The sequence below is a fragment of the Lipophrys pholis genome (genome assembly GCF_963383615.2).
Source record: "Lipophrys pholis genome assembly, chromosome: 21".
Lineage (NCBI taxonomy): Eukaryota > Metazoa > Chordata > Actinopteri > Blenniiformes > Blenniidae > Lipophrys > Lipophrys pholis.
This window is the reverse complement of record NC_137649.1, coordinates 9,927,443-9,952,567: the sequence shown is the minus strand read 5'-3', so window position 1 is coordinate 9,952,567 and position 25,125 is coordinate 9,927,443. Positions and strand designations below refer to the sequence as shown.

The 25,125-nt window shown below is 41.3% G+C and overlaps 1 protein-coding gene across 5 annotated transcripts in view; it reads left to right on the top strand.

Annotated features, from left to right (window-relative positions):
* utrn (utrophin) overlaps positions 1 to 25,125 on the top strand; it is a gene marked incomplete at its 3' end in the record, with an annotated part of 191,344 nt that overhangs the window by 155,556 nt on the left and 10,663 nt on the right. For 3 of the 5 annotated variants that reach the window (XM_080490632.1, XM_080490631.1, XM_080490630.1), the window contains 5 exons: positions 2,410 to 2,521; positions 7,233 to 7,369; positions 14,333 to 14,371; positions 14,884 to 14,949; positions 17,178 to 17,243. In XM_080490632.1, coding sequence (XP_080346758.1) covers positions 2,410 to 2,521; positions 7,233 to 7,369; positions 14,333 to 14,371; positions 14,884 to 14,949; positions 17,178 to 17,243 — 420 coding nt within the window. Of the gene's footprint in view, positions 1 to 2,409; positions 2,522 to 7,232; positions 7,374 to 14,332; positions 14,372 to 14,883; positions 14,950 to 17,177; positions 17,244 to 25,125 lie in introns of those variants that run through there. The other 2 variants (XM_080490633.1, XM_080490634.1) reach the window with 2 other exon arrangements.

Genomic DNA, 25,125 nt, shown 5'->3' with positions numbered 1-25,125 from the left:
AAAGTCAGCGAGCAGGAGTGAAAGCGGAAAGAAAATGCATAGCGGGCGTTTTGTGTGGTCTTGAGACATGACACCGGCTGCGTTACAAATAGATGCAATTTTTTTTTCCTTGTCTCCTGCGGTTTATCATCCAGCTCGGTACAGGGATCACGGAGCACTCGGAATTTAATGGATATCATGTCAACAATGCGTTTACACCTGATGAATGTCAACTCATCAGCAACTAATTTTGGGAGATGGTTAACAAGCTGCTGAGCCTCCTTCAACATGCACCATTTCCTGCGCATTCAAGCAAACATTTCCTGTTATATACTCACTTGCATAGTTGGAACTGAAAGCAATGATTAACACTCTGTGGTTATCACTACGTGGCATAGTTTATTATACAGAGGATATGAGACTAATGAAAGTGCTTAAATAGGTTGACTGTTTTCAAAATTTGCCAAACACAAAAAGGATCAGCTAAGAAATTGCTTTAAATAAATTAGCAGTATAACGGCACTGAGGTGGAAATTATTCCTGCATATGGAAACTGAATAAATTGCTTGGAAAAAGTTGGATCTATAAACCAGCAAAAATACACTGCCTGAAAAGTACATATCTCCCAACACTTGTCGACGATACATCGCCTTACAAAGTGACGAATAATCTCAAGTGTTCATAAGTAACTGCTGAGAATTCTGATTAATAATAAATAGAAAGGGAGGAGAGGTTGAGAGTGTAAACGATTGAAGTAGATATTTTAACAAGTGGTTAAAACCTGCAGCCAGTTTACTTAATTCACACTAGGATTGTTATCTTGATGAATATTGTTTTTTTGATCTGCTTCCAACTGGATTGTATGAATTGAACTTTATTGTCATTTAGATATACATATCGGTGTACAGAAAGCAACATCTTGTTGTGCAAGCTCCAAGAAGAAGATATGTATATATATATTTAGAAGCGCAAAAAGAAGTATATTTTTTATATCTAAATTAGAACAGTACCAATGAAAAACATTGGGTGGAAAAAAGATTCATTTTTATGTTTATTGACACATTGTTTATACATTTCTAACTTGGATAACTCTGATTTGCCTCCAGGGAGGTTGAAAGAAGTCCCGTACTGCTTTGAAAATGTAAAAAAGAGAAAGCACAGATTTTGTTGAAATGTCAGTGAAAAGGCAGTAAAATAAAAGGTTGTCAGAGGGGGAAAAAAAATCAAGTAACCTGAAAAAGAACTCTTGAATAACTGTACTTGCCACTTCTGATTCTTACCATTGTTTCTTTGTCATATATTAAAGTATAAACAATCTTTTGTGCAATAGCAATAGCAATGAAATGGGAAAAACACAACAAAGAGTGTTTATGTTTATAATGTGAGGTTTTAAGCAAAAGTGTCTTATGTTTCACAAAAACTGGAAATCCTGGTCAAGTTCAAGCAAAATCAATGTTTAGCAAAACTGTCCTTAACGCACTATCAATAGTTTTGGAAGAAACAAAACTAAACGTAGATGTTTCCAAACATTTTCAGCTTTAATTAAGTCTTTATTTCACAAAGAATGTCCTGGTCAAGGCCGGGCTGAGAGCGAGTAGTAGTAGTACTTTAAAAGTTTTCTTAACAGATAAGGTGCAGTCACCTTTGATGTTCAGACTAAACCATTACCATAATTAACTCAATCTGCCAGTGGAAACACATTAACAAAGGTCCATCTTAATTTTTCCTGAATGAAGGTGACTTAACGCTCCTTCTCTTATAGAAATATGCTACTTGTCAAATATGTAAATGGCACATTTGACTTGTCGTGTCGTGTGCACTGTTGCATCCTTTGATATATGGCTCGCTTTTGTAGCTCATCAGTCAGCTAACCTTGGGAGAGCTGGGGAGAAGAGAGAGAGAGAGAAAGAGAGAGAGAGATAAAAGACTTAAGCCATTATGTCTGAATGACTCCTGTCTCAATTTAGCTGTTAAATGGCCTTCTGGCTGAGGCGGCTGTTGGGAACAACATCCTGACAGTTGTTGCTCATTGTTTTGTGGCGTGCGTGTGCATGTATGAACATGTTCCCACTGAGGACTATGTGACGGGGACGGGAGAATCCCGCATCTCTTCAGGAGACCCCCGTGAGACTGCAAAAGAGTAACATTTAATCTAACGTTTAATTGCGTGGACATGGCTAGACGTTAACCAGAGGTATTTATAATGATAAGACATGTTCTCCCCCAGAGCTTAAATTATGTCTTCACGCTGAAAATGTGCGATATACAGAGTGAAGTCTTATCTATTGTCCCTATAAGGGAGACATCTCCCCAAATGTGATTTTGAAGAAAGACGCATACTGTAAGTCCCCACAAATCCAGCTTTGATTCACCCGCATCACACAAAACGTGCCAACTCACTTTGCACCTTTCTCTCCCTCTGCTCTTCAGGTATCGCAGTCTGAAGCATTTCAACTACGACGTGTGTCAGAGCTGCTTCTTTTCCGGGCGCACCGCCAAGGGCCACAAGCTCAACTACCCCATGGTGGAGTACTGTACACCGGTGAGACGCGCACACACTGACATATGTTCAGTCGCTCATATCTCATAGCTCATTCCCACATCTCCACGCAGCCCTCTGAGCCGTTTAATGAAGGCACTCCAATTTACACATCAGATTTCTGACGCTTGCTTCCCCCAGAACTATATTTCTGTCTCGTGTCAAACGACTCCTCAGATCCAGGCAGAGTCATGCTTGTCTGAAGAACTAACATATTTCTGGAGACTTTCACGTCATGCATAAATTCAGTCCACTTAGATGTTCGCTTGGAGCATACCAGTGTTTTTAATTTCTATGTTCTTTTATGGTTTAGTTTCAACATTTATTTGTTTAAGTCGCATTTAAAGACTTCCAGCCTTATCTACCAACGAAAAGACTCCATGCTTTGCTGAGAGGGCCAGATTTTAAGGTCTCCCGGGAGGGAATTTTCAGTCTGTCTTGCCGCCGATGCTCAGTCATGTTGTGCAATCAATAGAGCTGTGAGCTCGCAATTGGTTTTCCAGTTCATCCAAAAGGTGCTGCATAGGGCTTAGGTCAGTGCTCAGTGCAGCCCAGTTAACTTTCTCCTCTCCAAACTTGGAAAACTATTTCTGGGACGTCGTCCTGCTGGAAGACTCAAACGTAACGTTTGGAGTTAATTTACTTTTTCGAGCTGCACCAGTTTGATTGTTTTTGTCCCGACATCCACTTTGAAACCTCTATTCCCAAATCTTTATCCGAAGCTGTTTGGAAGTGATGAAAGTGAGTTTTATGTGAGGTCACCAGAGGCCACGAGACGCTGCAGCTGAGTTGGCAGCACACAATTACTAAATAAATGGGACTCAAAGCAACTGTGACTTTTGTAATGATACTGACAAAGAAACGGTAATAAAGGTGGATTACATTGTAAGCCATCCCGCAGGCATTAAGCAAGGTTAGCACTGATGATGTTGGATCTCGGTGTTTCTAAGCGTTTGAGCTCTTCGGTGCTATAAAAGAGAATTCTTGTACAACAGGAACACATCTCGGTTAAAAAAAAAAAAAAAAAAAGCCACGGATACACATTTAGTTACTGTAAATGTATAATGTGATGTGAGCCATTCACCGATTGGTACCACTATTTCAAAGGAGGGGGTTTGGAACATTTAGAATTTCTTCAAAATGTATAATTCACAAATGAATTTTTGGGGAATAAAATAGATCTGTGAAGGATATAACATATTTTTGTAAAATGGAATTAACACAATCACAATACATTTCAAAGGAAAAACTTGTTACAGCCACTTGTTGCTCGGTACCTAGAACTGACTGTGTTGCCAGATTTTAAGGTATATACAGTATATACATATAAGTTGAATTGAATCCAAACTTAAACTTCCAAAGGACAGTGAACCATCAACTTGAAGCTTGTGCATCGCTGATACGTTACATTTTATCCCACAATGAGCTTGAACTATTTGCAATATTAAACAAATCAGCTGGCGTCGTGTCGTGAGAGTGTATGCATGATACAGATATTCACCTCCGAGTAATACATGCTGACTTACACCAGACCCACGACACAGAATTTTCCTACTTGTCCCTCAATCCATCCTCCTAAAAGACCTCCGGATTAATTTGAGTCCGCATGAACAAATAGTAAAATGCTCAAGGCTCTCTTGGGTCCTTTTTTCATTTCTACCACAAAGCAATATTTCGCTTAACTACTACATGGAGAGAAGAATATTGGAAAAGGGGGAGACCAGCAGAAATGAACATTGCTCCCTCTTTCTCAATTAGGATTTCTCACTTGCGGCTAACTTCTTTCAATATTGCTTAACGTCGTATTCTGAGTGACTCAACTTTCTCTCCAATGTTTCTCATTTCTGTCTTTTAATTAGCTTTTTCAATTTTGCAAATGGGATGGCTATTGACTTGCGAGCGGCAGCTTTAGCGAGGGGTGATCATTCTTCCATGGGTCGAGATAGCCAGCAGCTGACTGCTACACCTCTAAAAGAACATGATCTTATTTTCAGCCCTGCTGCAGCAACAAATACTTAACCTGTTGCAAAAATATTAGCACCGCACTAGAGGTTGAATTAATCACTCAGGACTGATTGCCATTAAGAAGAAAGAGGGCAATCAGAGGGAGGTCAACATTTTGCCTTTGCTCTTCCTTTTTTTGATGGCGTTTAATCACGGGATCAGCCTAGACCTCATTACGCCTTCTGTCAATTATCCAACTGCTTTTGCACTTTACTCAAGTAATTCATAGCCGTAATGAGGCGTGATTTCATTTATTTCTGTACAAGGACATATAACCACAGTGCAATATTTCCCCTCTGGTTTCCTTCTGTTATGAACCTGCTTCAGGTTCTAATAAATCAGCAGCGACCAAACAAGTTTAGGAATATTTCTATTTTGGAAAAATGGAATAAAAAAATGATTCAGGTGCATCTCATGTGACATTAGCACTCAGGATGAGAAAACAAGACAGTAGGAAAGAAACAATTTTGTAAGTAGTCTTCTATTACCTTTATCGTACCTTCAGTTTTAAATGAGTGAAGTGGTGTTACCCTTTACTTATCTACAAATGGTAAGGCATGCTCGGAGAAAAAGCAACCCCCCTCTAACGTGCGCCCTGCATATATCAGTACGTTTGCTGGGGAGAACTCTTCTCGACTCCCTTTGAGTGGATCCTGGGGTGGTGCTAATATAAGCAATGAGGGAGATTTTGCTGGAGAGGAGTAATCATTGTGGGAGTGAACTCCTCCGTTTGAAAAGAGATGCTGATAATAGCCCGACTGGATGCTGCACAACTCATGATGGCACCGGCACAAGACAGAAGATTGTGTGAGCTGATTAGATGAATACTTATCAGCCGTGCAGTGGGAGCCGGGTGTCAGAAAACAGCCACAACTTATCACAACCTCTCTGAAAAATGGCTGCCATAGAGTCGCGGTGTACATCTCCGTGTAATCGACAGGAAATTGTGTCAGGAGAGAGGAAACAATAAACGGTGTCAAATGCTGACTTAGTGTAGAGGACACATTGTGGACCGTTGTTACTTTTTGTTTTTTTCCAAGTGGGTCATTCAAGTGAAGTGACTCAAATCTCAGTATGAAAACTTCAGAAAACTCGTGAACAGCTTCATCGTGCCTCAATATAGTGGAGATTTGTTGAAAAGAATATAAAGCTTAAAAGTTGTATTCCTCCAGGCAGAGAAATAATCTAATGGAAAAACTCGTCTGCATGCGTTTATTGTGTCATTTTGAGTCCCACAGTTCAGCTCGACTTCTCTTAACACCTTTATTTTGGATAGTTGTATGTTTGCTTCTTCATTTCCTCCGAAGACGTCAGTATAATACATAATTGTATTTATCGTACTCTCCGTACCCACACCAAATTGGGTTTGAGTCTTATGTTTGAGAACATCGAGTTCACATTGAATAACAAACCAGATTACGTGAGGAGTTACAGAGTGATGGTGGCTGGTGAGACTTGTTTGATTTGATCAAATCCCTCCTCTTTGCCATGCTGGGGTTTCTGTTTTTTATTGCTATTTGATTAGGTTTTTGTTTCTTTTATTTATCCATACCTACCACTGGGTTTATCAAAGATATTGAAAAAGTCATATTTGAAGGCGACTCTGCTGTATGGATCACTTGTAATTGCAGTATTTTTGCCTTTCCTTACGTAAGATGTAGTTTTTGGTTTTGACCGCTTGTTAATGCTGTGGGTAGCTTCCACAGAAATCAGTCGAGGATTCTATCGGTGGTCTTGTTGTAGCCATTTCATTATTGCATCATCTCAGTTCAACTCCAACTCTGGGGATCTTTGTTGCATTTAATCTTCCCTGCCTTCTCCCCTTCCCTGCCCCTCCATTTTATGTTTATGCATTACCTTTCACTGATAAATTCAAGAAGCTCAACTGATAAATATGAGCATGTCGACTGAGTTATAGAGGATGCAGCTCTCTCTATCGCTCTCACTCAAACACACACACACACACACACACACACACACACACACACACACACACACACACACACACACACACACACACACACACACACACACACACACACACACACACACACACACACACACACACACATTCACAAATTCCCCAACAGCTTTTGTACAATTGTTTTATAATTGCTGTTGTCTAGCTCAAGCTCGCGTCTTAAAATGTGAGGATTAGTCAATAAGCCAAGTGAACTCAATGGAGTCTGTTCATATGCGCCTCTCTGTCAACTGTGAGAGTTGTGGTTTTCACTGTGTGTGTGTGTGTGTGTGTGTGTGTGTGTGTGTGTGTGTGTGTGTGTGTGTGTGTGTGTGTGTGTGTGTGTGTGTGTGTGTGTGTGTGTGTGTGTGTGTGTGTGTGTGTGTGTGTGTGTGTGTGTGTGTGTGTGTGTGTGTGTGTGTGTGTGTGTGTGTGTGTGTGTGTGTGTGTGTGTGTATTTAGCACTAGTTGTTTGAGGATTTTCTCGCTCTCTGGTCAGACTCTGGTGGTAATTTGCTGTTTGCTTGCGTAGCAGAAATCACTTCTGCAAAAGGAACACCTTTCCTAAGTATCTAATTAGCAAGCAGATTTTCTTCCATACAAATGCTCCTATGGCTTATGTGTACACAAGAGGCTGTGGAAATGCATAAACTGGCATTCACACTTGAAAAAGATTTATATGTAGGAGAAAAAAAAAAAATCTGTATTTTGTGTCTTACTCTCTCTCTCTTCCTGTCGTGTCTCCTGTAGACGACATCAGGCGAGGACATGCGAGATTTCACCAAAGTGCTGAAGAACAAATTCCGATCCAAGAAGTACTTTGCCAAGCATCCGCGGCTAGGTTACCTCCCCGTGCAGACTGTGTTGGAGGGCGACAACATGGAAACGTAAGTACAACTCAGGGGTATTTATGAGGCGGTGCCATATGCAAATCTGATTGTCTCATTCAGAAAAATACAGTTGTTGTAAAGGTGTGTTGCCATAAAACCACTGTGCTAAGATTGTGCACATCACTTTTTTCAATGTAAAAACGGCCTTGACCTTATGGTACCACGTACATAAAAGAACCTTTTGCGCTCTTGACACAGTCACCAAATGTGCGGCTCCCCACAAGGGCTGCAGGTTTGTCAAATTCTAGCCATCACAATTTAAAGTTGTAAAATTCTAATCCTGACACGTGCCCATTTGGATCAAATCTACATTCTCCAACTACTTCCTGTATACAAATCCTACTTGAACAATGATCATATCCTTGATTGAATCCTCATTTCAAATTGTTTCATTATTTCCTGACATTACTGGTGACATACAATACAAATTGACGTTGTTACTCTATTGAAGTACATTCAGTGGAGAGCAGCAACCCTGATGTCAAGCTTACTGTTGTACCCAAGTTTTTAAAATCCAGACAGTACAGCATAGCGCCTAACAAACCTATATATAATACTGCTAAAAGTCTGTGGGAACCTTCACGCCTAAAATTTGAGGACACAATATTCACTCTGCCTTACATATCCCACCCTTCACCAGAGTAAATCTGTGCTATTTACTTGTCGGTGGTCATAATGTTTTGGCTGATCGTCGAAAGTAGACAGCGTTTGCTACCACCTTCCACTTGATGTGCAATAATTTTCTCGGTCGATCTAATTATTGCAGAAATAACTCAACGCCCTTTCAAAATGTTGTTTACCTTATCAGCTTGTGACATTGGACGTGTTCAGAGGGGAAACACTCTGTATTCATGCTGCGACAAAAATTCATCGCGTCTGATTGGCTGATGCTGATGATGCAGAGCTGATACCTGACAGATAATCACAAAGCTGTATTTATTTATGGATTAAAGGAGAGAAAAAAATAAATGAAATGACTTTTTATAGTTTCCTGTCTGTCGGGATGTGCTTCTCAAAGCCTTGGAGCTGTTTTTAAATCACTTTAAAGCATGGCCGTTCGTGACAAGTGGCTTAACCTGCTTGTTGAAGAGCTACTCCCGCAATTTGGTGTCCATATCATTCGAGGACTCGGGACTGAGAAAGACACACAATTTTCAAAATAAGTGCTTGAGCTTTTTTTTTTTTTTTCGCTCGGTTGCATCAGTGGAACCTCCTGGTAAACTCAAGTCTCCGAAACCTCAAGCACCCGTTTTGTAACGCAGCCTTTCATTTATGAACTTTTTTTTTTTTTTTTTTTTTTTTCTTTTTTTCCCCTTTTAGGTCAAGATCAGTGCAATGATAACACTTCTGAAATGGATTTTCTGAGACTTGAAATAGCTTGTCAGTAACTGCAACATGACACAAAAAGATGTCACATGCTCGGTTGAACTCATGACCACTAACTTCACTTCACTTGGACGTGTCAGGTCGATGGACGGCTTCACTGTGGAGAAGAGAGGTGGTTTTTTTTTGTTTTGTTTTCCACCTCAGACCACAAGTGATTTAGAGTCCGAAGCTGGACTTTGTGCTAGTATGTGCAAAGCGTTCATTTCCCACTCCAATTAGAGTTTATTTACCTGGCGCCCAGGTGCCATCGCTCCACTGTGGATCTTGTGTCTGCAGCCCTGCATCTGATTTATGTCCCTTTGGCCGCCATCCATAAATTCCCCTGGGAGCAATTTAACTGCAGAAGTCCCAGGCAGGCACCTCACTCCCCCCCAGAGTGTGTCAGGCCCTTCTCGAATACCACCCCACTTCCCCGTGTGCTCAGAGACTGCAATACTTTGCCTCTTGGTTTTTGTTTTTCAGCTACATTTTATCTTAATTGTTTCCACCTCTCTCAGGCTTTCAGTATTGTTCAGGAATATGCTGTCACTTCTCTCAATCCGGCTGTTAAGTTTTGACAGTTCTCGCTCATGCTTCTCCTCCTTTTGAACAATGTGGTCTCGCATTTTTTTAAGCATCAACAACTCTCAGGGTTGTTTTCTGAGTGCACGCACTGTGACTCACCTGTTCACGTCGCAATAGATTTTCCCGGACTCCCGGTCGCAACGCGGTCCCCGCTCAGATGGATTGCTCTGCTCCTTTCATCCCTCCCATCCATGTCCACACTTCTCCTCACCCTCCCGCCTCTCTCCATTCCAACTTCCCCTCCGCGGTGAAAAATTACTTCTGCAGAGCCGCCTGCCTGATAAATGTCTCTAAAAGGTGGGAAATTGTGGGGAAACGCAAAGATCTTTTCAAAAAATGGCAGAAGGCAATGGAGACTTAGAAAAATTTAGGGCTATTTCATGGTCATCATTTTGCCGTCTCTTTTAAGGTGCTGGGCCTGTGCTGTGAGCTGCAGGCTCTCTCTGTGTGTTGCCTCAGGCTTCTATACATAATAAAGGAGCTTTTGTTTGCAATTCAGAGCATTTGGACTCCCTGATAGATCTCACTCAGACACACACTCAGTGTTGAGAAGCGCTCACATTCATTTCAGCTCTGCGTTTCTGCATCACTAAAATACTCAAATTATTAGGGGGGGTGGGGGTTGAAGTTTTTGCAACAAAGTCTAGCTTCATACTTGAGAATTGGAATTAAACAGATGAAGTCAATGAATAAAACCATTTTTTGCCCTGTTTTTATTTGAATGCTTTCAAATTGATCATTATTGATTGTTTAGGTAGTATTTATCTTTAGAATTTAAAAATATCTATTTATCCAGCCTCTATATGACGTATCCAACTGGTATCCAATGGCAGGGTACGCCCTGGACCCAGTCCATAAAAGGGCAAACACTGACAAACACTCATACCTCCGGGTCATTTAGAATTACCAGTTAGTATTAAATTGATATTTTGAGCTGTAAGTGGAACCGGAAATACCAAGAAAAACACGCACGCACAGGGAGAACATGCAATATATTTTATTTATTTATTTTTATTACTTATTTATTTGATTGGGACAGTGCACATTAATGAACAATCATATACAAATACAAATTGTACTTAAAGTCCTGAGGCAGGTCACATAAGCGATACAATGTATAAAGGAATATAAAACACAATATAGAAACACAATATAAAAACTATACAAATTATATTTACACGTAAAATGAGTGCAGGACTGATTTACTTTAACATAATTTAATCCTTTAAGATAATGTTTAAGTTGTTTTTTAAAAGAGATGTAAGTCGGGCATTCTCTTATATGCGATCTCAATGTGAGGCGATAGTGTTAAATACTTTGCCACTGTTTGGCAACATTTATTCTGCAGATGTGTGTAAACTTTGTGAAATAATGTTAGAAAATATTTTATCAGTGATGCCCACGTTAAAGCTCCCTTGGTCATCCAGAGTATAAAACTTCTTAGAAGTTGTAATGTTTTAACTTCTCTTGCAGCTGAAGCGAAAATGAGATTGTCTGCTGAATAATTGCCCGCCCTAATGCTCTCTCTCTCTCTCTCTCTCTCTCTCTCTCTCTCTCTCTCTCTCTCTCTCTCTCTCTCCTCCACTAATGTAACATCCTTTCCTTCTCACACTTTCTTTGGGATTCCACCCACTCTTGTTTTGCTCCACCCTAACAGAGAGAGAGAGAGAGAGAGAGAGAGAAAGAGAGAGCGCACAACACCACCTACTCTCACCTCCCACTTATATATTTGCCTCATTTCACGCCAGATAATGTTTTTGTTCCGTCACAGCTATATTTGATAATGCGAAAGAGTCTTTCTAATGGTTCCCCACTCTGGGCTGGTCCTTGCTTTTCACCCGTCACAAATAGGCAGAGGAGACAAGTCGCTGCTGCATTCGGATTTGTGTAAAGGTTAATGGCCTTGAAAGTTTTATAGTTTGTCTTTGTGAAATCCGATTCCTGCTTGTCACTTCTTCCAGAGTTTTCATTCCAGTAACAAGTCCACCTTCGAATCCCAGTAATGATGGCTTACAAATCCAATAAGGAAAGAGAAGTCTACAAGTTGTCTTATCTCAGGCGACATGAGATACATACTGAGCTGGATGAACTTCCTTCAGTTTTAATGAAGGAATCAACCGGTGAAACAATAACTGGACTTTTTTTAGAAAATTCAGGCTACTGCTGCCAAAAACGACTAAAAACTGAGCAAAAGCTCTCAGATCAAAGCGCCAGCCACATCTCACTTGAGAATGTAACTGGAAAATTTGCAGCTTCAGGCAAAAATGGATGATCTTGAAAACGGATGACACTGAGGAAACTTTACAATTCAAAGCTTTGGCTCTCCGGCATGTCAGACTCTAGCTTTTTATTGGAAACTCTTTTTCCTGTCTGTCCCTAAAATAGATGAATCGGTGCAGTTTGTTTGATTGATTGTTAAGTCTTTAGACTGCATATTATTTTCTGGGTTGTAGCCTGATTGGCCCATTGTTTATGATGCACACTGGACCGGTACAGTCGCAGCTGAGGGCTGATCAAGACCAGAAATACCAACACCCACCTTGTGAAACATTGATGACGAAACCTTTCTGTTGTCATCTGCAGTCAAATATAAATCCACATGATGTATATTTGGGATCTAGTGACTGCAAATCTTGAGGATACATGCGTCACTTCATTTCTATACAAACTAAATGATTCAAATGCCTTTTTGTACACAGTGTATTTGTATTTGATTTAATTTAGTTTTAACTGATTCTTCTTTGATCCATAAACCTTTTACATTTCATGTGCAACCAGATGAAATCTGTGTAAGCCGATTGGTTTTTACCCGTGCCCCTCTGTTGCGTACAATAAATGTTTCATGTTTTGAATTATCCAGTCAAATGCTCACTAATGCAAAAGAATAATTATCTGCTTGCATTTGTGTAGCTCTGGTGAACACCCGAAAAACACATGCACACACGTGTTTTTTTCTTGCGAGCCCTCAAGCTGCCTCTGCGGACAGACAGGTAGAGGTGTCAGCATGTATAAGACGCTCTTTTACCTCTGGCAGAGAAAGTGTTGGACAGGCAGAGCACAGAGAAGCAGAACTAACTGTGACAACATGATGAACTAAATTGATTTTTTAAAATCCTTACAGGACCTTTGGAGAGAGGGGAAAAAAAGGGTACAATCTCTACAAGCACATGCTCTGTAATGTTGACAAATACTTAACGTGATGACAACAGACATCGGCTCCTTTGGCGGTTTCTTTCGGTTTTCTTTATACTTAGTCAGCAGTTCAAACTGAAATATCCACTGGGAAAGAGCAATTCAGGAGCTCAACTTACTGGTATGATTAGAGCCCCCTCCGTCATGCACATTTACACACGTTTTATAGCTGGTGAATGGATGTGGACGTCTGCTTTAATACTTCGCAGTATGTAAATTTTTAGTTTTCTACCGAGTTTGACTGTCCCCCGAAGTGGGAATTCAAATTAGCACTGAAGCAAAAGGAGGAGCTCAGAAGTATCCACTAACCTTAGCTTCTCTTTTTTTTTGTATTTTTTATCTTGGTTTAAAAATGAACAGAATAGTTCATATTTCCACTCAAAAGCACTTTGAAATTGAAATATCACTCGGTAGGATGCTGTTCTATGTTTGCAGTTGAATGAATTTTGAACCACAGTTCAGCTTATTTAGGCATTTATCAGCATGGGGTGGAAGTGAACTGTGAGCACAGCTCTGTCTGGCTTTCCCTGTTTGTCATCATTAATATTCTAGGTATGGGTCACCTGTTTAACTTATGCAAAAATAGAATTACATAACTTGCAGATAAGACCAGTTTGTGTAAAAAAAAAAAAAAAAGAACCTTTCACACTTCCAATCAATGTTTGCAAAATTTAATTTGACTTCTCTCTCAAAAAGGGATGAAATAAGCACGCAGGCAGAGATGAAGGTGGGAGCACGCAAAAACACTGCAATACTCACACTGAAAAGTTGGATCCAGCTGCCTAAGCCCAACCAATCCTCATGCTTTTTTTTTTTTTTTCTTTTTTCTTTTCCTCCTTCTGTCTGGATCTGCTGTTACATTTTGAATTCTCCTCACAGTCACAGAAGTGTGACTAAATTGGCTGCCCTGCTGCGGGAAGCATAACCGCCATCCTGCACGTCTCCCTCTGAATTTCTCGGCTTTAATGTGGGAACAAAAGCGCGAGGCGAGTGATTGTAAACCTCGACTGTTATCTTACCAATTTCTAGCCAGGCTCCCTTATGAAAAATGGAGCATTTATTTGTGGTTTTGAGATAAGAAAGTAGCCCATTTGTTTACAAATAGCATTTCATGCTCAGAGTTTTCCAAGAACGGCGGCAATTATTGTGGACGAGAAACTGTGGGAGTAACGCCAACAAGCATGTTTCGACATCTCAGTTTGTCACTTTTTATTGAGAGCTATTTTGAGAACGGTTTCTTAATTGTGGGTGAATCTACAGTTCCGGAAGCCCCCTTATACACTGTATAACACTGTTGCACTGTGAAAAACAAATTAAGCTGAACATCTTCTGCTTTGCCATTTCATCTGGAAATGAGAACTTGAATGAATTGATCTCCATCACTTTGTATGCGGAAGTACCGGTAAAATCAATTCAACGAAATATGTGTGAAATCTGACGTCAACCTGCGTGAACTTTTATATAAGCATCCCTGTGTATTGACTAATCCAGTTGCTCATTTTAATCTTTTTAAATGTGACCACTCCACAGTTTCTCTCTCATATTTGTGTTGCTGATGCGTTTGGACACACATTTGTATCTCAGGGAGAATCACCACCACATGCGCCGCATATATTGGTGACGGTTTTACATTCCTTCCTTGTGTGTTGAACCCAGCCAGTCAGCAGTCGGACACTTTTCCTCCCACTTCTTCCATCACCTGCAGTGTTTTTCCGTCTCTGACCCACTAAGAGATTTTGACCCTGAAATGTTTTGTGGTACTTTCACTCCCCCTCCCCTCCCTCCCTTATTCCTCCCCTCCCTCCGGTTCTCTTACAGTCCCGTCACCCTCATCAGCATGTGTCCGGAGCAGTATGAGTGAGTATCGACGCCAGCAGCGACAGCACGTCGTCTCCAGACTAGAATGCCTTTGAATACACCTCCTCCACTCCCTTCACCCCCCCCTCTTTACCTGTCCTCGGCACACTCATCCTCACACTGACGAAGGCATGACTGCACTGCATGTTGCCCGCCTGCCTGGCTGACCCATTGGCTGAACATCCTCACCCTCTCACCTCGTTCTCCCTGTTAAAGCATCCAACTAGCAATCAGTCGCTCATTCCGGCAGGGCTGTCAAAAAACCACCCGACCGCTACGTAGATCATCCTGCTCTCCTGTTTCTCTTTCTAGGATCATCAGATTTGTTTTTCTAGGTGAAGTTGTGCGGGGCCATTAGGTTCTCTGTGACTGCCGGCATGTGTGTGTGTGTGTGTGTGTGTGTGTGTGTGTGTGTGTGTGTGTTTAGATACACCTGCCTGTAAATGTATGTGTGGCAATGAGACTGTGTGAGCATGAATTTCATTCATCTCCATTACCTCATTCATTTCCAGGCTGTCCCAATCACCTCAGCTCTCTCATGATGACACCCATTCCAGGATAGAGCAGTATGCCAGCAGGTACGCACCGCATCCGCCGCCACTCACCATGTCGTCATGTCGTATGCCACAGAGCTCATGTGTGAAGAATGTCTTTACTTAAATGTTGCATATAGGCGCTAAAAAGCTTCATTACAGCATGATAAACTTTCACAGGTTTTTTTTTTATAGGTTGCGCATCCATAATGAATCCTTGTTATAGCAGACATTTCTCTAAAGAATGTCATAGCTTTCAGGGTGTGATTATCCCATCATTCAGGAAGTGCTACCCACCAGATTGACTTTTAAAGTGCATTTTTATGCAGCAGTCGTATGATGTGACCGGTAATAAGAGCAGATTTGACGACCAAACCACATTTCTGTAAAGTAAAAGCAATAAAATGACGACGGCAGGTAGCAGCAGACAAGAAAGCAAAATTGTGAACTCAATAAATGCAATCTGTAGTAAATACAGAGAAATGCTTTTCAGGCTTTATAGTTATTTAGCATCACAAGATGCTTATGAAGCCCATACATCTGTCTGTAACTTAATGGTCTTATTTTCTCCTGCTGTTTCTTTGTTTTACACAAACGTCTCAAAAGCCACTACAGGCTCAGAAACAAACACAAAAGAAGAAGAGATATTTATTAAAAAATCCTTTGGCTTATTCTGGAAAACTGAATTGACTCTTTTGAGCTGAGGTATGATCAAAACGTAAAAACAGGAAGTAACATTGTTCTCATTAAATTGGGATCTGTATCAAGCTCATTGTTACTTTAACCTATTAACACTGTTTAACGTATTTTTCTTTACAGCTGTGTGCATTGTGGATGTGATTCAGACAATGCAAATGTTTTGTATCTTATTTTTCAAATTCAACATTTTATTAAATAGTATGAGGGAGCAGGTGAAATAACATTGAATGCATCCAACATACAAATGTTGCACTGAGATGAATGGTGATTGAAAAAATATCAAAATATCCAACCTTCAAAAAGTGCCTCGTGTCAATAGCTGTTGTAAATGCATCGTACAACCTCTACTGAGGACATAAGAAAACCTTGCACATTCCACACCGAAAGTTTTTGTGTATCTGCACTTTATTTTGTAACGACTAGTGTTGACACATAGGCACGTTAGATGGTACCGACTGTCAGAGTTGGCTTGTTGAGTGAACTCAAGAGACATGCGGCCCCCCCAGCCCCCCCCCCCACCTCTCCAGCTGGTAACATTATAGATTTACTGCTGGGATCACAGTAGCACCAGATCGGCCCAACGGCTGTTTTTCGGCGCCCGCTTCAAATGATCGCACTGCGTACATCAGCACACCCATGTGCACAGCGTGCGAGCTGCAGTTAATCACCAACGACATCAACATACTAATGCACTGCTGCAGTGACTGACGTCCTGCCACGTTTAGTTTTAGGATTATTCTAAATTTTAAGGTCCGTAAATCTCTTCTGCCCGTGAATGGATTTTTATTCAGTCCAAAATTCTTGTGAAAACGCAGTGACCTGTGTATTTCTTCACAAAGCAGGAATCATGAAGGGCTCTTCAGATTCAGCACTGCATTGCCTGGCCTATAGCCGTCCACTGGCCGCACATCATTTGCTCTGTGTGTTCAGCTGCATCCTCTGATCAGCATTGACTCGAGCTGCATGAGTTTCAACTTTAACTGAAATATAGTTTTCTGATATTGGCGCTTATACTACAGCTTATAGGTGCACAAAAAAACCCCAGATGAGACTTGACTTGACTGAGCGTTATGACCTCTTCCTTCGTGCATATTCTTTCATAGCTTATTTTCATAATTAAGGAGAGTGCATGGATCATATTCCTAATCTGCTGGACAGCCTTGCACCCTGTTTGTTACAGAGTTTAGTGATTGCGGGCTTTGATCTGGAGGAACCAGCCTCATTAGCTTGGCCGCTTCGGTTGAATCAGTGATCAGGAAAACAACCACATATGGTACAAATAGACCAACATCACACTTAAGGGTGTCTCAAACAAGATGGTTGTTCATGCATATATTACAGCATAGATTACATGTACAGAATTAGCTCATTTTCCCACTGTAATCCTTTCTTTTCACATTTGAGTCTCTGTCATGCAACACACTTGGAGTCCTCACGACTTGCTTTGGAATTTTTTAATTGGGTGTACAACTGTGGCCTTGATATCCTCATTTGTTGACTCTGATGCATTTCATAGAGACGCTCACGGCTTTGAGAATGTTGTTACGAATAATTTCGCCAACTGTACTCCTCAGGTTGGCACAGATGGAGCGCTCCAACGGCTCTCTGCCCACAGACAGCAGCTCAGCCACAGGAAGCATGTAAGTGATGAATTTTTCTCACTTTTCACGTTACTGCACAACATATACCGCTTTACAAATTTCTGTTTCCAATCATTCTGCATGAAGTGTCACATGGCGCCGGCACAAAATAGACAAAGGAAAGTAAACCCGTGTTTCTTTTCCCTGGACTCTGATCTGATTAATTCACCACCTTATCTGATTGGGCCAATCTAATTAGAAAGACACGTTTACATGACGCAATTATAATCGGTTTTAATTGGACAGCATTTACATGGATTACTTTGCATCGACTGTATCAAAAATTGAAGGAGGAACAACACCAGACATTCAATGACTTCTAACACAGAAAGTTTCCCTTTGCTATTTGTTGTCATTCGATATCCCTCAAATTCAAAGATTGTTCCAAGCGTATTGTTTATTTTGTCACAGTAGTGACAAACTTTCCTTTATATAAAAGTATAAATGTCAGCCCAGAAAATAACAAGTCGGCTTTCCACATTTCGGGAGCGAGAAGAATCGAGTTTCAGGCAAAATGGGAATGGGTGGAATCACAAAGGGGGGTGTGGCTGAATCCAGTGAGCAGAAGATGGATTTCAGAGGGAAAGTAATGAATTAGAGTGCCGACAAAGTGAGAGTGAGTGCTTTCAGGATCTCTGATAAGACCAGCGTTATCTTTGATCAGGGGAGACGAGAACATGGCAAGCCGTGAAAAGGAGAGAAGGAAAAGCCTGATGAGAAAAGTGAGAGATGGAGTCTGTGCTTGGGTCTGCGTGTGTGAAAACGAGTGCATTTGTTCAAGTTGAAGGACATATTAGTCCGTTTTTCCAACTAAGATCCTAATCTGGGAAATGAGCTCTTGAGGTTCAAATGCCCTCAGAGTTCATTGGCACACCAAAGTGTGTTCATGCACTCTCCGATAGGCACACCCTCCTCACACGTCTCTGCAGTCGCGTCTCCGGAGGGAATTACTTTTCGTTTCACCAGCCTGTTTTGATAAGACACTTGTAAATCTCTAAGATTTCCCAAATCAGAGATCATCATGATAGATCTGGGTGAGTGTGTGCATGTGTGAAATGAATTTATGCACGCAAGGATTCAAAAGATATGTTTTCTGCTTTTATCTCAACTACTATTCTAAGTAGCAGAGAAAGCGGAAACAGGAGTGTGTTTCAGAAGTGAGGAAGAATTTGCACCGGGAGAGCAGAGATTCCCAGAACTCCATGAGAGAAGAAGGAAAGAAAGTCTCGGGACTTTTAAAGAGGAAAGGCTTAAAATAAGGAGTGTTTACAGCACAACGGTGGAGAGACGCATGAGGCGATGGTTAAAGCCTTGGAGGATCTTCAGCGAAGGAGAAGCAAAGCCTTGAACCTTGTTGTGTTGTAGCTTTCATCCCCTGCTGATGCGCCTGCAACATGTGGACCGCTGCTCCCACACCTCACCTTCATCCAACCTTGCAGCCGAGAATAGCAAAGACAGAGAGCATTGTTCAATTTAGGACTGCCAAATACTGCTTTGTGCACTCCCATTGCTTTCCAGCTCATCAATAGGAGGACTTCTGTGGAATAGAAAGACAAAACAAAGTGTTGGTGAGCAAGTGGAAGGTTGCAAACAGAGGTGGATTTATTTTCCTCTCCACGCTTTCATAATGCAGGACAAAACACATTATCGCCACTCCTCCTCACTCTCTCTTTTGTGCTTTGTGCTCCGGCTTATTTTAAAAGAAGAAGCCATTATCTTTGCCAGCGCTGAAAACAACGTTGACACTCGAACAGACAATTGTGAAGAGCACTAATGAGATGAGGAAGATGATGGTTTGATGAAGACTAATGGTTTTAACAATGAGAGAGAAAGGAAAAACCTTTGTAACGAACACTTCTTGGTATTTCACTCCCTTTTGCATCATTATGTGTCATTTCTGTTGTATTTCTATTCAGAAATGCTCTGGAACAACAGCTCCGATGTGAATGTGGCGATAATGGAGCAAAGGGATTCAACAAAAGATCATTTAAATGCCAATTATTGCATATTATTGCCTGTAAATGACAAGAACTCGGAACATGTTTCCTGTGTTCAAGAAGAAAAAGTTCATTCAGTCATAGCGCATACTTTTTTTAATGCAAGACCTGAAGCAAGTTATACACAATTCTTCCCCACAAAACTGCTTCCTGTACAAAAACCTATGACCAGTGTAATACATGATGACCTGTAGGCATAAATCCAACCAATTTGTGTGTCTTAAAAAAATCAACATGCATTGGTGGCTTATTGCTTTTTAAGGAAAAATGATTGCGCAATTGCCCAATTAAAAACACATTTTTATTTATTTTTTATAAATAGAAAGTACAGGGTTCTGTGTTACCGGTACAATGTTGCTTTGCTTTGCAGCCTTACAGAAGCGCAGGTGAGAGTTGTGACCATTGATTGGCACGGCCCAACTGTAGGAACTTCATCATATACGTTGAAATGATCCCACACAGGAGCACAGTGTGCGTCAGGATCTAGCGGTAGATGACATTGTGCGCTTCACTTCAGACGGATGAGCTGCCACACAGTCAGAGCTGGTTACCGAGGGCGTCATCATCAGTCCTGAGCCCTTTAACACCTTTCACTTTCAATCTGTCTACAAGTAAATCCTTCTTCTTTGCAGTCAGGCCTGTTTTTTCCACAATTTTTTCAAATTCACCCTCGTAGTAGCAATGCGACAAGAGGCCAACGTTCCTAGATTTGCAAAAAAAAAACGTCAATAATGTAGTTTGTTGTTTTTTTTGTTTTTTTTACCCATTTCACGTTTATTAATATTTAAGTGACCGAGTGCCACGCCTGTGAGTCATGCATCTTACTTTGCGCTCACATTTTGTGCTATTATCTACTCTCACCATGCACTGAAATTCGTTCCTTAACAAAAGAAAACCCAAATTCTTTTTCTTTTTTTGAAATCTCTTGCAGGATGAATGGCATCCTGAAACAATGCATTTGTCCTCCTATATACATCATATTTGTCCTGTTTTAGTTCCCCCTTTACAAGGCTCCTATTCTGCAAAAGGTTTTGCAAACGAAATCTTGTTCTTATGTAAGCATAACCCTTGTTTTTTTGGGGTTTTTTTTAAATTGGGGACACGAGCACACGCAAGGACACATGAGCATGCACACACACACACACACACACACACACAGACACGTAGCTGTGCCAAACTTCTCCAATGCTTCCTCATTTCATACAGTTTTATATACAGTCTCCTGTGTCTTAAAACTTTTCCTTGTGCAGATCTCCTGCCTCGCGTCGTTTTGCTCCAGCTGTCATCATTCTCTCCCTGGTTCCGGCTGCTCCTTCGCAGCATCCAAATGCATTTGAGATGCGGCATTTTAAAGTCTTTAAACGGCTCTTGAGCAACTACGACTTCCAGTGCCTGTATCTGCATGTCATTTCCCCGATTTGAGGTTTCCTGGCTCAGGCGAGTGTCCCTGGGTGACATCTGACATGTTCCTCTTGTTTCTGTGGCCCTCGTCTTGTTATTGTGGCGTAAATAGGAGCTGGATGTTAAACCCCAAATATAAGACCACCCTACTTTATCTACACCTATTTCCAGGAAGAAATGCTGATTCATACATTTTGACCATTCTGTTAACAAAGAGCTAAACTTTCTGAAACTGTTTAATGATAAAGAATTGGTGTCATGATAGTAACCAGCTCAGTATCCCTAAACTAAACTACATTGACATTGCAGCGATTCATCCTCTTCAAGCTCTATGGAAAGAATACATGCTACCTTATGGATGCTTGTCCAAATTTCACTGTGCTGCAGCTGAAGGTCATCCCTATGAGTTTAAGACAAATGCTTTTAGTATTTTTAGCAGCACTTTTTCACATATCTGAATACAGTCAGGACCTTTTAAATGGTAGTGAACATAATGTTGTTTATATTTCCCACAAGGGTAAATCAGCCCTCTCAGCTCAGTATTGTGTCCTCTTGCTCTGAAGTTATTTTCAGGATAATGCTTTTTGGTTGAAGGTTTTGATTGTATCGCCTCTTTTTTTGGGGAGAATGTACCATTTTCTCCACCTACGGCCAATTTCATTCGGGATTCTTAGTGTTTTCCAACAGTCTGCCTGGTTGTGTATGTGGACTCTTGCTTACAGAAATTATCCCCATGTGGGATGAAGGTTGCGTCGTTTGAGCTAACGAAAACATGTATTGTGTTGCATGGCTAAGTGCGTTTGCCAATTACACGCGTGTTTGGCTTCTGGCTTCTGTTTTCCGATCGTTGAAATCCTGCAAACACCGATTTGGAGCCACCGCCAGCTGTGCAGTGATATCAATAATTTGTGTGTGTGTGTGTGTGTGTGTGTGTGTGTGTGTGTGTGTGTGTGTGTGTGTGTGTGTGTGTGTGTGTGTGTGTGTGTGTGTGTGTGTGTGTGTGTGTGTGTGTGTGTGTGTTTCATGCCTTTGTCTTTCTTGTTTTGCATAGCTTTTATCTAAAAGGGAATCCTTAATTAGTAAGTTTGTGTTGCCTGCTTTCTTTGACCTCCAGCCAAAGCACCGTGTTGTCATCGATGCCTCGGGACATCACTGAGGAGCGACACTCTCTGCTCTCTTTATATTTGCCAGGATTTTGTTTGTTTTGTTATCTTTCCCGTTCCCGTCGCTCTCTTAGTGCGGTCCCCTTTTTTCCTCCTCTTTCATATTTTGCCCTTTATTCTGGTCCCTCTCTTTTAAATTCACGAGCCCTTTACTTTTTAAACTACCTTTCATCCCAACCTGTCCCCCTCTGTTTTTACTTTACACCTTTCATCATTTTTTTTCCTCTAGTCTAATCATGTTTTACCTTTGGGCCCAGGCAACCTTCAGATTGAATGCTGCACATAGGTAAACAGTGAAATACTTATTTCAGTGGCCCTGCATTCAAAGTGGTACACCCCCAAGTAAACGAGGCCAGACTTTCTATAAAGAAAGCAAGGTTGTAGAATATCTCACCATAGGGGAAGAGTGGAAAAAAAAAAAAAACGTCTGTTGTCTTTGCTTCTGTCATCCTCTTCCTTTGTTTTCTTTGGTGGTTGCCATTTTTCTTGTGTTTCTTTCTCCTGTTTCCCTTCATCTTTATCTCCTGCTTCTTCTCCCTGAGCTTAGCCTCTGCAGCTGATAGCACCATTCATCCGGAGAGGCTTTACTTTGTGATATGTTAGCCAGACATCAGGCTCGGAAGACCATTGTTGTCGAGTAAAAACTGTAAAAGTCCCCTCGGGCTGTCTTATTCTCACTCTCACCCGGCACACGACTCTCATATTAACAATGCGCTGCAGCTCCGCCGTGCCAATGTCCTCACATTCATCACCGTTATTCACATTAAATCCCCTACCACACTGATGCTCCCTTCTTCTGTCTGCTCATCCTCTCCACAGAGTCTTAGTCCTCCACTCCTTTCACTGAGCTTCCTCTTTCTCCAAGGATTTCAATGCAGGTGGTTTGTGAGACAGCTCTCCCCCCTGTAGTCTTCATTTTCACACATAATGATCCTCTTCCACATGTCCTCTGGGCCCTCTCTCTCAGCCATAATGTCCTGCTGCAGCTCCCTGTTGACAGGGGCCTACCTAATTGGTCACTCAGTGTCTGCTGAACCCCTTGTCCTCGGCCCCAGCAGATGAGACCAGCTAGGTTTTTCCATGAGAACGAGGCCGTTCTTCAACACCCCTGTCCACCCCTTCATAGTAGATTTAAAATAAAACGGTGTGTGTGGGTGTTTGTTGTTTTTCAATAACTCAGACATTTCACTTTCCGGTTTTACATTAGAGCAGCGGTGTCAATCAGCCTGCAAGAGGTTCAATCCAGTCCGCCTGATGCCTGATGAAACAGACTAGAGGCAAAACTATAGATGGCAGTGATGAGTCTAGCTCAGAGATATTATACTTGGCTCCCTTCCTAATTGCTTACCAAATAGCCTGAGCATTCCGGCCATACATGGAGGGTAATTATAATTAAAATGTGCAGATCTTCCTGCGTTTTGAGAGCAGGCTTTCTTTTGACAGTGGCTTGAAATGAAACGCTGTAACAGGAAGGATATCAGATTGCGTTTTTTTGTTAGTTTTTTTTATGTCTTGACGGGAATAAAATGTGAACATTGCCAGAATGCACTTTTTTGCACAAAAATTGCATTAAAACTGAAAGAAAACTTTGGAGACGTGGAGATCAAAAGAGACTGTATGTGGCACCTGCACTAAAGTGAGCTTGACACCCTTGTGTTTGGGTAAAACTGATGACGAGTTGAGCATATTCTTTTTTTTTTTTTTTATAAAAAGAAGTAGCAATTGCATAGAGGATGTCGGAAAGAAACTGTATAAAAGAAAATGCAAAAGATCCTTTAAAAAAAATAAAAATAAAATACTCTGGCATGTTTTCCTTCTTCTGTTTGCAGAAATATTGAAAATGTTTTTTGAATTCATAGATTGAAAATTGCGTTTCTTGTCAGTTTTTCTTGTTGGTGGCTTTAATTGTAACAAAATGCATGAAAGATCATTTTAAACTTGGCTCATATCCAGTTTTTTAAAGAAAGGAGAACGTGCGAGTCACATCACGCGAGCAGCTTTGCCTGGTTAATGATGAAAAGCTTTTTTTCCCTCCTCAGTATACATGGAAGGCTGCCGGCTCTGTATATTGTTCCTTTCGTGTGAAAAGAGGTGACAGCCTCACTCTGCGTACCTTTCATTAGCAAGCCGCTGCGCCCAGTCCTTGGTCATGAAATAGTATAATTATTGTCATACCTGAGAAAAAAAAATAGGCTCGTTACTTGTAGCCCCTCTTGAACACTCTGCGATGATAAGGACATTTTGGAATATTTGCTCATTCAGGTAAATTCAAGGGTGTTTTATAAAACTTCAGGAATTTCAGTTCACCAACTTTTGAATATTTAACATACCCAGTCCTATAGGAGGATGCGCATTGCTTCATGTCAGAGCCACAAGAAGAATCTCAGTGTACACCCAACTACAGCTACACGGCGTAACTACTTTTGGTTTCTCCAAATGGCGATTAGTTGTAATTGACAGTGAGTGTGTGTGTGGCTGTCTCTTTGTGTTTTGCTCTGTGGTGGACCGGTAATCTGTCCAGGGTGTACTCTGCCTCTTTTCCATTGTAAGCTTGGATCGGTTCCAGGGTGAATGGCTGGAGGAAATATGGATCGTATCATTTCTAGATTGCTGGATTTCACGGACGTGGGAGTAAATATTTGTAGCTTATTAATGAAGTGGCTGTTTTTTTTCCTGTAACAATGATAGTTTGGCTGTTGGTCTTTCGTTCATCATAATAGCCATCGATCTGGGAACGCTGTTACAACACATGGCTGAAAGAGGAGCCCATTAACATTGCAGGATGGCAGCCAGAGCACTGGTAGATATTTGAATGGGCTGGATACAGTGCAGTTAGTAGAGCGGAGAGAACCACATGTGGGGCTCTCATGCCATTACACTTTCTCAGCCAAACTCTATTCCAGGTTGTCAAACTGGCGCAGGAAATGACAGTGACGCGAGCAAAGGATATGACTTTCAAGTATCTGCATTTATTTTTTTGTGTCTGTGTGTGCATGTGTGGTTGTCATTCTTTTGTCTTCAAGGCCGGTTCAGAATCTGAGTGACTCCTGAGAATCGACACCATTTTCTATAATATTGAGATAACACACAAAGAGACGGGACATACAACCACACACACACACACACAATTACAAGACAGCAGCCATTCCTGCCTCTTTCCTTCCATATCTTCTCATCTCCCTGCCGGGCTCTTTCTCTCCTGCTCCCTCCATCTCCTTCCATCAGCAGCCTTGCCCTATTCCACTTATCAGATGGTACAGACTGGCACATCACTCGAGAAACTGTAAATGTGGTTCACCGGGGAATTTGCAGCATTGCAGT